Genomic DNA, 14,786 nt, shown 5'->3' with positions numbered 1-14,786 from the left:
CACAGTGCCAGACTTATAAAGCCTCAGCAGAAGGCCAGGCCTGAGGTAGAAGCAAAGCCCTCTGAAATGATCACCTCCTCATGTTGAGGAGGAGATTTCCTCCTGGAAATCCTGATCTCCGACTCACTGCAGGACTTCTCATCACCTTCTTCAGGCAGGACAGAGGAATTCTGGGAAATGGACCTATGAAGGAGGGAAAACAAAAAAGACACCCCTGTTATTTTAAAGAATTTCTCCATGATTTAATGAGTGCACACCACACCGAAAATACGTTGGCTGGAGCCCGACAGAAACCCCTGTTACAGACCACCCCCGCCTCCATCAGCCAGAAATAGTAGCCTTTATGAGGAAGGACTACTCTGGTCAGGGGAAAGTGTGTCAAAGCCTTTGTAGCGCAGGCCCATGTCAAGTGACAGGGACAACCTTAGAGACAGACCAAATGGAAAGGCAACCTGTCCCCTGCTGCAGATGTTTAAGTAGACCAGTAAAACTACTCTCTCTGTTTTTGCCCCATTTTCTGCATTCTCCACCTGCTCTGCCATCTGGACCAAAAATCTAGCCACACCAACACCAATATAAATCCAGAGTGCTTCTTTGAATCCAGTGGGCTTCTGACCAACTCCCACCAAACCTAACTGGGAGATGAAGGTGCCTAGTGCCTCACAAACCCCTGGCCATTGGCAAATCCCTGCCCTTTGTCCAGAGCATCCACTGTAGCTTTTCTTCCTATTGCCAAGTGTTCCTCTGGACCATCAGTACATCCTTGAGGACATACCAGGCAGTGTGGTGAGAGACAGGGGACAAGGTATGCTTGGCAGGAACAAGCAGTTAAGAAAGGACAGGGCCAATACATCTGCTCAGAAGAGGTCCTGTGGCCTGACTCAGATATGGCTGGAGTCAATGGAAATGTCCCCATAGGCACTCATGGGAAGAGCAACAGTTCCTTCAATGATACATGACTTGACTGGCCATGAGCCCAGTCCTGGAGTCATTGCTCACAAAGAGTGGAGGCAGGATTGCAGGACTGAACCCTCCCTGAGGAAACCCCTCTGTGACAGGTGGAAGAGCAACTGCTAACTCACAGGAGGGACAGCAGTAGGATACTCACTTTGACAGACTCTTCTTGAGTTTTAGGCCTTGGCTGCTGCAGTCGGACAGGCGGTCAAGGGGAGACAGCGTCCTGATGGGAGGCATGTGGCTGTCGCTGCCATAGGAAGGCAGCATCCCTGACCCGTGACCGTCACCCAGTACGTGAAGCGGAAGGGCTGCCGGAGAGGGAGTGAGGGGCCCATTGAGAGCTTCCAGCAGAGAGACCACCTCATATCCAGGAGGGATGTTCTCAGAAGACTGCAGGGAGCAGACAGGCCACAGAACATGCAAACACTTGGTTTTTCAACAATACATCTTCTGCTGTTGGCAGAGAATGGCAAGGCAGTTCACTCCCTGAGGGGTGCTTGAATGTAAGTGGGGGTGGCTGTAAAAGCACAGAGCTGACACAGCTGATTAGAGGGAGGCCAAGAACAGTTAAGGTCTGGGCCAATTTCCAGCGCACCCCATAAAGCACCTGCAGCCCTGATAATAATCCACTCATCAGGTCCCTACTAGCTTAGCCCTGGATTTCCCACCACATGCCATGCCCTTGATCCTGGATATCGGACAGACTTGCCATTACCATTAGATCGGTGACAGGAATATGCCTCTGCGTGCTACAACCCTGCTAGGGACCTGTGAGCCATTTCACATCACAGTGACTGCATTATAGCTCTAACTTCCCCAGTAGAGGCTTACCGAGTGTTCCTCTGAGTCTGACGTTTGGGAGGCAATGATGGGGTTGAAGCTGGTGGGAGACAAGGGGCCGAGTTTCTTCCTCATTGCACGGATCTGAAGCAAGGCTCTAAATGCTGCAAAGCAGTGGAGAGGGGGGAAGGAATCAAAATAAATGTCTAACGCAACAGAACAGGAGACTCCAGGAAGAATTCTTAGGTGTTTCCATAGAATTGATTCGTCTTAATCTAGCCTCCAGTAAGCAAAACCCTGGGGATGTAAGTGGAGGTGTCTGTACTTGTCAAGCATTCAAGGCTTTCCACTTTATTGTAATTTTGTGGGCAACCTGCAAAATTTCAGCTTTTCTACTCTAAGCTACAGCATCTTTGGTGGAAAAAAAATGACTGTTTTCACTCAGAATGGTCCCATTTTCAGGCAAGGAACACTGACATTTTCAACATTTTGAACTTTTGAAATTTGGGTCAGCCAAAAGTTTTTTGCCCCAGAACTTGCAAAAAAGGTCTAATTGGGACATTTTACTTACAGGCCTCAACATCCTCATATTTCATCGCACATTGCAATAAAACAACACAATGAAATGGGGGATGAGAAAGGATGAAAAGTGATATTAAAGAGTTTTGTTCAAAGCTCCTATTATCTTCAATCCTTGATTATGATGCCCATCTCAGGGCACCAGCATTTCTAGTACAGCAAGAATCCTTGCTTGATTTCAAAACTTGCAATGAGCTCTGTTCCTAGCCAACAGTTAAGAGGAACTGGCCTTTGTTCCCCAGAAACAGGCCAGTTATAGCCAACTCCAACCTTGCATACTGAGTCATCACCCAAGTAGTTTAAATGAAGCCAAAGGCTTTCATGTTGGACCTAAGGGGCAAAATGGAAGAGTGATTTCCCCAAATTAGAGAGTGTGACTGCTCAGACAATGACCTCCGACCTCTCTAGGACTTGGTCCCTTCCACCATGCACTCCCCAAGTCTTACGCAGCCTGCAGATGGGGCAGTTGTTGGCCTGGTAACGCAATGTATCTGCACATGTGTTGCAGAGGCAGAGATGCCGGCAGGGTAGAATCAAGGTGTCCCGGACGTCTGAGAGGCAAACGACACATTCTGCGCTGTTATCGCTCACCTCGTCCTCGGCAACCTGGGCAGGAATGGCAAAGACATGTCTGAAAGAGCTGGCATCTCCATCCCATGGCCCAATTGCAGGAGTTGCCACGTTGCCCTTGGAATAGTAGCTATAGCAACCCAAGCTTGCAGGGCTCTGGAGGACTCCTGTTCTGCAGTGGGTCAATGGCCCATGGGGGTTCAGAATGGGGGTGGAGGCAGCTCACCTTATCCTTGTAATCTGTTACTTGCCAAACAGGCTGGGAGTCCCTGAGGTGCTGTGCTTTGGTCCCACCCCTAGTGCAGCTTCCTCCAAGTCTAGACCTGCACCAGTCTCACAGCATCTAGGACCCTTGGCAGTCATTAACTTACTCCTTTCGGTCACGATAAGCTATTTGATAGGAAGGTCAGTGGAAAAGCAGGCCAGTGCTTTGACTTGCTACCTTCCAGACACCTGGATTCCAATCCTTAGGGAACGTGAGTTTGAAGCTCTCTTCCTATAGCCTGCTGCTATTTTTGGTGGTTACTAGTCTCACAGTCATGCCATCCTTTGCTTTCTGCATTCAGAAGCCATCTGATATTGTATCAGACTGAGGGGAGAGTGACTGCCAGCCTTTACTGCTGAGGAGATGAGGTAGGCCTGGAATTGCAACTGGTTTTGCCAGTCAGCATTAAGGACGCTGGCACACCAGAGTTACCTGGAGCCTACCACGGAGGCATAATAGCAGCTCCGAGTAAGGGAAGCTACTACACAAGTCCCTTGCACTGTGCTATAAATCCTTGACCGCTATGAATACTAAATATTTCCTATATTAAGTGAGAAGAGAGGAGGAAGTCAAACAGAATTAGCACAAGGATTGTGTGCTTGAAAGGCATCTCCATTTCAAATCAAGGAGAAGGGCACTGAGGAGGGACTTCTTTAGGCCCTGCTCCCTGCTTTCCATTTCCAGGGAGCATCATCCTTACCTTGGAGTCCTGTGTGTTGTATTTGTTCTCAATCCCATAGATTTCCTGAAGGAGGTAACTAACGCCATCCACCTGGAGATGCCAATAGGGGGAGAGCACATGAGGACAGGACACAAGGCAACAGATTCAAATGACAGCAAAGGAGATTTAGATAAACTCTCAGGAAAACCTTCCTAACTGTATGAACAAGTAGGACACCACAGTAAGTTGCTCAGAGAAGTGGTAGAATCACTTTCCTTGGAGGCTAATAAGAGGCTGGAGCTATTTGGGATGATTTGGGAATATCACATCTTTCATTTGTGCAGAGTTGGACTAGATGACCCTTGATGTCCCTTCCATCTCAGTAATTCTAAGTGCAGAGTAAGCTGTATGCCTCTAAGCAAGCCCGTTTCAAATGCTCGTGTGGGAAGGCTTCTTCCTAAGCTCTCTTCCCTACCAAGTATTCGAGTCCTCCCTCAGTCTCCCAGAGCTCTGTCCCACACAGGGAAAAGATTTTTTCTATGCTTGCCAACTCCATGCTGTGGAAAGAGTACCTCAGCCTACCAATGATCCTGCCAGACTCACTGTTCCTCACAGATTCAAGTTCTTGTCCAGGGCAGCTCCATTCAAAGCTGTCAGCAAGGAGCAGTGGACCTTTCTTCCTTAGCAATGTGTCAATATGAGCTAATCATAGTCCCAGGCACACTCACCACTTGTTTCTGCTTGAGGGGCTTCACACAAATGCTGCCATCTGCATGCTGAAATAAAAAAGTGGTGCCCAGAGTCAGCACAAAGCAACAAGACACCTCAGGGGCAGCTCGGGAAACAGTAGAGCTTTTATCTAGTATACAGTAATATCTATAATTAAGCACCTGGACACAATGGTCCACAGTGATTCATCAAATGAACTTCTATCAAGGTTGGTCCTTCTCTATGCATTTAAACACTGGCCTATCAATATAAACATGGATGGGTAACATAGAAATACATCCCATAAAGACAGATCTAGGGGTGGTTCAACGGACCAAAGTTTGTGGACAGAACTAGTGTCTCATACGCAGCATCTTGACCAATATTCAGGCAAACAAACAAGCAGTCAACATCCTTGGAGGTGCTCAGTGACTTGGAAAAGTCAGGTATCTTGCACTCTCTGGGACTGGGTGCTTCCTTTCAGTTTCCATGTTTGGCACTTTTGCCCTGTACATGCTGATGTCCCATATACTCTGGAAAGACTGGGCTTAAATGGGCCACTTCACTCCAAAGGGAAGCAGGATGGAAACTCACCTTCTCAAATGTTGCTAGCAGCACGTGGCAGTGGCCGATGTGCTCTGCAAGACACAAATGGGATAGGGGTAAGAGGTAGAAGAGAAGGTGACCTCTCCTGTTGGGATAGCTATGTCCATGTTTGGGGGGTTACTGGTATAGCTGTGTCAACTAAGCGACATGATGCTGTCACCCTTTTTGCCAAAGTAGCTAGGCCAGCAAACCTTTGTAGTGCAGACTAACCTTTGGTCCTTGCCCCAGCTCCCCTCAAGGAGAACTACAGTGAGCTGTGCTGGGCAAGGAGATTGCTTGCAGGGAAGTGCAGTGGGAGAAGCAGATGGGACCAGAGAGTGGCAAGTCTTTCAATAAATAGAAGACGTTAGGCTGCCCATAACCCAAAGACCATCAGGAGGACATGACTGAGCTCTCCTCAGCTCCTACAAATGGGAGATGACACAAGATCAGGGCACGTTCAACTCCTGGCCTCTCACCCCAACTGCCCTTTAAAGGTTTATATGTCAAGCAAAGGAGAGTCTTTCTTAGGGGTCTGGAAAATGCCTTTTAATAAAGGGGCCCTAGAAGCCTAGGCAGATGCCAGCAAGTCCTGGGACTCTGGTGAGAGCCTCATGAGATAAGGGAAAAGGCAAAAGGCTCATGATCAGACACTGGGCACACGTGGCACACTCCTGTCTGTACTAGTGTGGCCTTGGCCTGCTGTCCCAGCGAGAGCTGCACCCACATGCCAGAAACCATCCATATGCCCAGTGGAAGGATGGATGCCTGCTGAGAGCCTTATCTGGGTTTGGTAAAGTATAACCAGGTTATCAAGTGACACTGAGAGACCTTTATCAAAGCTGAGGACAAATATTTAAAGGGCAAGACACAGGGTCCCCATTTGGAGCATGGGAGAACTGCATTTCTTTGTGCTCAGAAAGGGCAGCCTGGTCTGCTAGGACTATGAGAATCAGTGGTATGGGGCTACCGTGGTACGGTGGTGAATCAACAGAGCGAATACTACAATGTGGGCACCAGCGTGGATACGGATTCCACCTGTCTCCACACAGAGCCAAATCCTGCCAAGGACTAAGCCTGGTGACGGCCTACTGATTTCAGTGACAGAAGAAGGGGTTCAAAACCCCATAGGCTGAGTCACAGCCTGAGACAGGTCCAGTCAGGACCACAAAGTCCATCACTGGGATAACGCACCTGCTAACACAGTGGTTTACTGGTTTTTAAACTTTCTTAAGTCACAGAACCCTTTCACATATCTTCTTCTGCCATGGAGCCCTACTCCCATCCTGAAGACTGAAGTGGAACCAGGCAACCCAGCCCAACAATGGTGGTGCGGTGCCTCCTGGCCAGGACCAGATGAACGCATAGGCAAACTAGGCACATGCCTAGGGCCCTGAGCTGCAGGGGGACCCCGGTCCTTCCCTCTGCAGCAGCGGCATGAATGGCCTCGTCTGCCTCCCTTTCCTTCCTCTCCCCTCCACTGGCCTCGCTGCTGCGGTGGCCGCTTCCTAGCGGTGGCTCTGAACTGCACTCCTCACAGGGGGCCACACCAAGGTGGGGAGGAGGGTCTTGACTGGCTCGGGGCCCACAAGTTTGTTTGCCTAGGGCCCATTAAAGGGTTAAGGCGGCTCTGCTCCCGACCTGCTCTGCCGTTACTCCTGGGCTTTTTGCAAAATCCTCGATGACCTATCATGGAACCCAGTTTGAACACCACTGTACCTTCACATTTCTTTTCCTTTGATTTGGGCTGCTATGGGCCTGACCCAAAGGTTATCAGAATTAGAGGGAAGGTTTTGTTGACTGCAGTGAGCTTTGGACCAAGCAGTAGAGAGAATGGCCAAAACATGGCCTTCTGGTTTGGCCAAAAACACCACTATTGTGAAATGTCATTTCATCCCAAACTGGGAAGGAGAGGAGGACCCTGTTACCTAGGGATCACAATGAACCTGCATGTCCTCTCTGCAGCAGGAACAAAGCAGACCTGCCCTTCCAATTCTGGGCTGGCTCTTAGCAGCAGAGGGGACAAGGTACATGAGTAAAACCTAGAAGCTCCTTGGCAAATAGCAGGGTGCCTTGTTGAAACACAGAGGCAGCCAGAGGACAAGCGGGGCTGGGCTGGGCAGCATTAAAGTTTATCTGTGTCAGGGCTCCTGTAAAGAAAACAAACCCCTTTTAATCCCAAGAGGAGGCTCCTACCGTCTCCCTCATCCACCACAGCGTGCACCACCATGGGGTACACCTCCCGGTCCAGATCAAAGCCCAGCTGGAAGGAGACAGAGAGGGAGGAAAACAAGACATCAGGAAGAGGCTACCAAAACTCAAAGTTACTCTATCGATTCCAACGGAGCCAAGTCAACTGACTCCAGCTTCACACTGATCTGTGCCAGCTAGCTCGGTGGTATGAGCGGAACCACCCTGATTCCCCCAGTTTGCAATCTACCCCCTCAGGGGAGCAACTGAAAGCCAAGGCTGGCTTGTAGCGCCTTCTCCCCAGTGCTTAGGCTCCCAATGAATCATGCCCTGTAAAACCTAGAGGTACACACATGTTAATCCTGTATTCACTCCAAGATGGAGCCAACAAATAAATGCTCCACTCTGCTGCCCTACAGCATGGGGCATGGGGCACTGAGATACAGCAAGGCAGGAAAGGCAGAATCCTGTCACCAGAGTGGGCACTGCTCCCTCCTCAAGGACCTGCAGTTCATAGGATCATAGGAAAACAGGGCTTGAAGGGATCTCACATAGTCATCTAGTTCAGCCCTCTCCTCAAGGAAGGATCATCCGTGACTAAACCGTCCTAAGCAAACATCTGTCTAACCTGCTCTTGCAAATTCCCAGGGATGCAGAGCCCCAAATCTTCAGGGCTAGAAACAGACATTGCATTTGTCCCTGGACAAGCTGCTCCTGTGTTTGTCTCAGAACAAAAATACCCCACACCACACTTCTAATTAGGGTTTAGCGAGTGGCTGCTTTTCTGCTATTGATTCAATGATGCAATCCCAGGATAATCAGTCAGATGCACTGTGCTCTGTTCCAGGATAAGCTGTTAGTTTTTCCTATCCCATGAACCTTTTTAGGATTAATCCCAGGACCATGGATGTCTGAATGACTGCACTTTGTATTGGGGTCAAATGGTTTATCCCAGGACAAATGCAACAAATTTAGCCTAGGCAGCCTGTTTCAATGCTTAACCAGCCTCATAATCAAGAAGCTCTTCTGAATTTCCAACCTAAATTTCCTTTGCTGCAGTCTCAGACCATTGCTGCTAGCCCAGTCCTCCACAGGCACAGCGGAAAGCCTATCTCCATCCTTTTTAAAACCGCCCTTCAGGCATTTGAAGACTTTTATCAAATCCACCCCCCAGTCTTCTGTTCTGCAGACTGAATAACCCTAGCTCTTTCAGCCTGTCCTCCTAAGTCATGCTTCCCAGGCCTCTAATCATTTTTGTCACTCTCCACTGGACTCTTTCCGGTTGCTGGTGCCCGGAATATTTTAAAGTGTCAATTTCAGTTCCATGCCTTGTTAAAGCTCCCTCATTTTTTACTGTGCATCCTACAGTGAAGAACAGGCTGCTTCCCATTCCTTCATTGCAACAGGCTCAGAAACGTGCTGGCTCCCTCTTGCTGATCCACCCTGTTTGGACATGACTCTCTCACTGGATCTAATGAGGATGACATAGTTGCCAAGCCCCTGGATCAGTTAGCAGCTGAAAAGGCAACTTCTAAAACCAGATTTTAATTTTCTTATTGAAAACAACGGCCAAAAAAGCACAACCCCTATTTCGGCTATTCAAGTGCAATGGGATGAGAGCCCTGATCCATTACAGGCTTTTGGAAATGCTCCTCCGAGCTCCTGAAATCTCAGGAGCTCTGAAGGGTTCTCCAGGACCCTACTGTGGCTTGTGGATTTTGACTGATGCTACTGAACATCTCAACCACTTGGCCGTCCCTCCCTCTTCAGTCCTTCAGACTTCTGAGACTTGCTTTCCAGGCCCTCCTCTCCGTGTGCCACTGCTATCCACATCTGATTCACTTGTGTGCACTCTCTTTCCCTGGAATGGGCTGTGAGCTGCTCCAGAGCACAGCAGAGTGCATGCAAACCAATGGGAATCACCAGGATAGGTCCAGGCAGGACCCTAGCTAGCTGGGTTGACTGAAAAGAGCTGACAATCTGCTGCCAAATGGCTTCATGTCAGGTTTGGCTTACCTCCTCTTCTGTCCACTCTGAGGGATCAACAGTGTGAGAGGGTAAGCAGAACTGCTGGCATACCCCTCGCTTATAATGGACCGTCTCCGACTGCAAGCTGTTGTCTTTGGGAATGTAACTGCCAAGCAGAGAGGAAGACACATCACTGCATTTTCAATATCCTTGTCTCAGTTTATCAGCTCTCCCCAGCAGGGAGCACTCTCTGAAACACCAGAGGAAGAGAAGCCACCCCTCACTCATTTTTTTATACAAAGCCTTGGTCTGACCTCAGTCCTGGTCAGACCTCAGTCCTGGTCAGCCCCCACTCAGGATGGCTGAGCCAGGGGGTTCTGTGAAGTACATCAGCTATTTCAGGCCTGTTTTCAAACATCCCACCAGCTATCCAGGGCAGTGAAATATTAACATGCAACCTGTGCCCACAGCAAGGGGGTGATGCCCGGTCAAGGCTAACAGCTGAGGGAGGATAGGTTTAGGTTAGATATTAGGAAGAACTACTTCACAGTAAGGGTGGCCAGAGCCTGGAATAGGCTTCCCAGAGAGGTGGTGCTCTCACCTTCCCTGGGGATCTTCAAGAGGAGACTGGACAGGCACCTGGCTGGGGTCTTATGACCCCTGCCACCCCCAGTGCTCCTTGCTGCCCATGGCAGGGGGTTGGACTAGATGATCTGTCTAGGTCCCTCCCCACTCATTGATTCTATGACTATGCAAGAAAAACCAAAACTTCTTCTCACACCTGTGAGAGAGTGGAAGGAAACATGAGTGAGGCAGTTCCTGACTCCCTGACTTGTTGGAGGGAAATAAAGATTCAGATGTGCTGGACTGGTCAAGGCTCCTGGAGGGGGGACATGACAGACATAAGCCATCCAACCAAACCTAACCCTTGAATCCCAGGGCCTTGATTCCTCTGCTAAGGAGCATAGAGAAGCCATCTTTGTCTTCAACAGGCAGCAAAATAGAACAGGATGAGACAGGAGCCATCTCTGACCATGCTTCCCCAGAGCACCGGGCTTATCACTCCTTTGAGCAGCAGTGACTGAGGGAGGGCTGTGGCTGTGAGGGAAGCCACGCCACCAAGGGCAGGAGGAAAACCCTGCTCATCATTGGTGAGAGCATCCTCTCTTGTTGAAGGGTGACGTACCCCAGCCTGTGCCTTCCCCGGACTTCTCACCTTGCTATTCCATTCTGGAACTCTTCAGTAGCTTGGTAATAGATGGTGATGGCCACCCGTGCATCGGTGTCAAACGTGAACTCCACGTTGTAACGGACCTTGGCTTTGCTGACTTCCTCCCCAGGGGTCTTCACTTCCTCTGTACACCTGGAAAAGCAGGGGAGAAAAGGACTTCACTTGGATCCAAGATCCCATTCAACAACCTGTCCCTCCCCCCACAGTGAAAAGCTTTTGTTCAAAGTGACCCTTCAGAGGCAAAACTTCCCTTCAGAACTGGGAAAGCCAGAAGGGATGGAGCTCCAGTGAGCCACAAGCAGGACTGACGCTCCCCTGGCAATAAATCCTGGATGTCAGTAAGAACTGCAGACATCAGCACTCAAAGGACCACAGTGGTGATGGAGCAATAACCCATCACATAAATATTAATGCTGTATACCAAAAGGACAGGGAAGTGAACAAACCCTCCCCACCTACCAATGAAAACCAGCTTTCCCTCTAGAAGAACTATCCCATCAGTGTGATGGAAGAAGTTTCTTTTGCAAGTGAGGAGGGCAAGAATCAACTTCAGAGGAGAGGTCTAGTCAGGAACCAAAAAGTTTAGAGGGCTATGAATGAAAACATATGAGCAGCCCCTAGCTACAGTCTTACAAGCCAGAGCATAGCCATGTGGAGGGGACCCAGTATATTGCAACTGGGGACTTCAGCAAAGGACCTGCGGAGAGATGGGAGTTGGCATATTCTTGTTGGCCAGCAGAAAATGACTCCTGTTGGTGCCACTTACAAGGCTGCTGTAGAAAAAGAAGCTTGAGTCCTAAAGATAGGGTCACTCATACCCTTCTTAATGAAAACTTGGCCCTTCAGTTCTGGTAAACACAGAGGACAGTACGAGCAGACAGTAGGATGACATGGTGGCCAGGGAGATGACTGGAACTCCGACTGGGGTTCAGTCCCTGACACTGTCATTGACTTCTGGTGTTACCCTGGAGAAGTCATTTAACTTTTTTGTGTGCCTCAATTCCCATTTGTCCAACAGGAACAATAGCACCACCTCACTTCTCTTCCCACAACCCCCCTGTGAGGTGAACTACTGGACCACGTGGTGATGATAGCCATGTTAGTACCAAAGATAGGTGCAGGTGCCATGGGGCACAGTACTGATGTCCGTTTAGCTTGACTCTTAACATAAGCAGAGTTATACCACTGTACATGAGATCCAAGTCCTGCCCCGTGTCCTTAAGAGAATTAATCACCACTTTGCCCTCCCACAGGTTGTCTGGTCCCCTCCTCTCCTCCTATGCCGAGCTCTCTGGAGCCTGTGCTAGGAGTCGGGCTTATTTCTGATTCATCAATGAAGCTGTTTGCATTTTGACAAACAGGCTCTTTCACCATCGATTCCAAATTGCTCTTTTCCATCTCCAGCCAGATCACTGTTGTGCTGCTCCTGGGCGCCAGCACAGACAAATGGGACAGGCGGCTACATGGGAGGTAATAATCAATGGATGAACAGGCAAACACAGCAGGCAGAAGAAATGCTGCGCACAGAGGACTTTCAACAGCACCAGTTTTGCACAACACACCACACTGGGGAAATGGTTCTGAACATTTTTTGTCTGGAAATTTGCAATCTACCCTCTCAGGAGCAACTGAAAGCCAAGGCTGGCTCATGGCACCTTGTCCCCAGTGCTTTGGCTCCCGATGAGTCATGCCCTGTAAAACCTAAAGGTACAAACATGTTAAATCCTGTATTCACTCCAAGATGGAGCCAGCAAATAGATGCTCTGCTCCGCTACCCTACAGCCCCTTTCACCTTTAGAACTCAAAGCACGTCCCAAGCTCTGATGGACTAAGCTCCGACCCCCTGACCCCACTCCCCCCAGTGTGGCAGGTAACTGTTACATCTTGCACTGAAGCAGACAGGGAAAACTGAAGCACAAAAGAGGAGCTCTCTCTTCCAGAGGTCACAGGGCCAGTTAGAGGCCGAGCTGAAAATAGAAGTCAAATTCCCGCTTCCATTAGTTTCCGCTAATGACTAGGTCACGCTTCCAGTCTTCCTCCTAATAAAGCCATTTGCTAAAGAAAACCAACTTCAAAGGCAGCATTAAGCTTCATTTAATCCTCCAGGTCTCAAGAGCATGAGGGCAGAATATGGAAATGAGGACACATTTCCACTGCTTGCAAAGTGGGTTTCTAATCAGCATTGAAATCCTCATGCTCTGGGAATTAGGATGGAGGGGAGGGAAGCGAAAAGAGTCTATGAGAAAGCTATCATAGCTCACACCCTCCCCCTTGCCAAATCAAAGGCTAATGCTGCCAGTGCCACTGTTTCCATCTAAACTCAGCTTTTTGGCAGCCGTAGGGTTAGAGGAGCTGCTCTGGGAAACCCCGTCTTCTAGGCACTTCTTTGGTGTGTCCCTCTGGCATGTGAACATGGAAGGGCACACGGCAAAGGTTCATCCCCTGGCCCACGTCTGTCTTGCTTTCATAAACATCATGCTCTGCTCCATGTGCCCAGCTATCAAGCTCACTTCTCCATTTCTCTCACCATTGCTCCTTTTCTTTTCTTTCTCTCCCTTTTGCTTTACTCCTTTTCCTCTCTCCCTCCATTTGCCTAGGATGGCCATCCAGGGAGAGTGCACCTTTGTTACAACCTCCTACTTGGGTGCCCTACTCCATATTATCTACCACCAGGTTCTCATGGTTGGGGAGGTGGGGGTGTCTCTTGCCACCCGGCCCATGTTCCACTGCTGTGCTGCTGAACTGGGGTAACAGCAAGCCCAAAGTCTCGTTTGAAACCATTTTCAAGGCTTCTGTGACTTCAGAAGCCAGGGAGGCATCAGATGCTCACATTTTCAGACGCAATCGTTAGGCATGCAGAAGATGCTGCATGGCAATGGGGTCTGGCATATACATGATTCGTTGGCACAAGGCAACAGAGCACGTGCTCTTTTGCAAGGTTCCAGCAGTCAGGAGGGACGCAGATGAAACCAGAAGGGAAGGGAAAAGGGAACCTTTGTAGCTCATCTCGCAGAAAGGCTCATACCGGCCTTAGTAGGTCACTTCCTGCCTCTGGTCCTGAACTTTGTGCTGCTGCATGTCATTAGGTTCCAAGTGATGGCTCCCAGGCAGCAGCAGGAGCTGGATTAGCTCAGGTTCATTCCTGCTGTCACCTCTAATGACCCTGCAGATCAACCAGGGAACTGAGAAATCCAGGAGGTAGACAATCCTGGCAAAGTCCGGACGTTAGGGGGCATCTCTGTGTGACAGCATGATGCAGCCAGCTGCAATTCATCATCAGTGGCTTCACTAGGAACATGAAGAGCTCTATTTTCATGTAAGCTCTATACCTCTATGCACTAGTTTCCCTTCACTGACCCGGTCCCTTTCCAGCTCTGTGCTCACCTGGACAAGCAGGTAGGCACAGAGCTCCCCTTAGAGGTGGTTTAGGATACTGGCACACAGGTGGTACCACCACTGCTACTGTGATGCTGAACAGTAGACTGTAGTTCCCAGTCCAGACCGGCACATACAACCTACCACTTCTGGCAATGTGGACTTACTTGACGAGGCGCAGGGTGTCTTTGCGGATGTTGATTAAGCTTCGGAGTGTCTTCACTGGCTCCTGGGGGGGCGGGGCGGCATACGGAAACTGGGGTTCAACAAGCAAAAGAGAAAGGCACAAATGAATGGAGTTCTACAAGATCTATCATACCCCATAGATCAAAAAACACCAACCACTTCTTCAACAGGAGACAGCTCCTGTGTTATGTTAGGGAACCACCAACTTCAACTCTGCCACCTCTGGCTTCACATCAGACGCCACATTGTCCCCCTCCCAAAAATGTTATGAGATTGGCTTAAAAGTCATGAGATGAAAAATATATAGTAATAAACGTAGGGGCTTTTTATTTGTTTTTTGGTTATTAGACTTTCCAAGTCCTGGTTTCCAGTTTTTTCTCCAGCCACAAGGCCCAGGCATTTGCCATATGTTCTTGCATACAACCCACACCTCCTTGCCCCCCCAAAATCCAGCTGCTTGAGACTGGAGCGTGCTTTATATGCAAGGAAATATGGTAAGAGCTGTTTCTGTCACTTATGGGCTAAAAGCAAAAGGTAAAATCTGCCCGGGGAGCAGAACAAAGAGTTCAAGATCCCCAGCTGCTGTTATGCAACTACTTACTGCAAGAGCCTTTTTTCCCCGCCATTATGCCTTTCAAAAACAGTGTATTTTATTCCAGGGGGTGTCACATGTGAGAAAATATGGTATTCTAATTGGTACATGAAAGCAGAGCATCTCAGCCATCACATGC

The 14,786-nt window shown here is 49.2% G+C and overlaps 1 protein-coding gene across 3 annotated transcripts in view; it reads right to left on the bottom strand.

Annotated features, from left to right (window-relative positions):
- RNF157 (ring finger protein 157) overlaps positions 1 to 14,786 on the bottom strand; it is a 77,631-nt gene that overhangs the window by 26,330 nt on the left and 36,515 nt on the right. For all 3 annotated transcript variants that reach the window (XM_090058942.1, XM_090058941.1, XM_090058943.1), the window contains exons 3-13: positions 14,037 to 14,125; positions 10,480 to 10,626; positions 9,312 to 9,429; positions 7,302 to 7,368; positions 5,115 to 5,158; positions 4,541 to 4,588; positions 3,852 to 3,923; positions 2,763 to 2,922; positions 1,789 to 1,901; positions 1,109 to 1,347; positions 75 to 183 (exon numbers count right to left, since the gene is read on the bottom strand). In XM_090058942.1, the coding sequence (XP_089915068.1) occupies positions 75 to 183; positions 1,109 to 1,347; positions 1,789 to 1,901; positions 2,763 to 2,922; positions 3,852 to 3,923; positions 4,541 to 4,588; positions 5,115 to 5,158; positions 7,302 to 7,368; positions 9,312 to 9,429; positions 10,480 to 10,626; positions 14,037 to 14,125 (1,206 nt within the window). The remainder of the gene's footprint in view (positions 1 to 74; positions 184 to 1,108; positions 1,348 to 1,788; positions 1,902 to 2,762; positions 2,923 to 3,851; positions 3,924 to 4,540; positions 4,589 to 5,114; positions 5,159 to 7,301; positions 7,369 to 9,311; positions 9,430 to 10,479; positions 10,627 to 14,036; positions 14,126 to 14,786) is intronic.

Source organism: Crocodylus siamensis, chromosome 8 (assembly GCF_052110815.1).
Source record: "Crocodylus siamensis isolate JL-2025a chromosome 8, ASM5211081v1, whole genome shotgun sequence".
NCBI lineage: Eukaryota > Metazoa > Chordata > Crocodylia > Crocodylidae > Crocodylus > Crocodylus siamensis.
The sequence above is the reverse complement of the archived record's forward strand: the minus strand, read 5'-3'. Positions and strand labels throughout refer to the sequence as shown.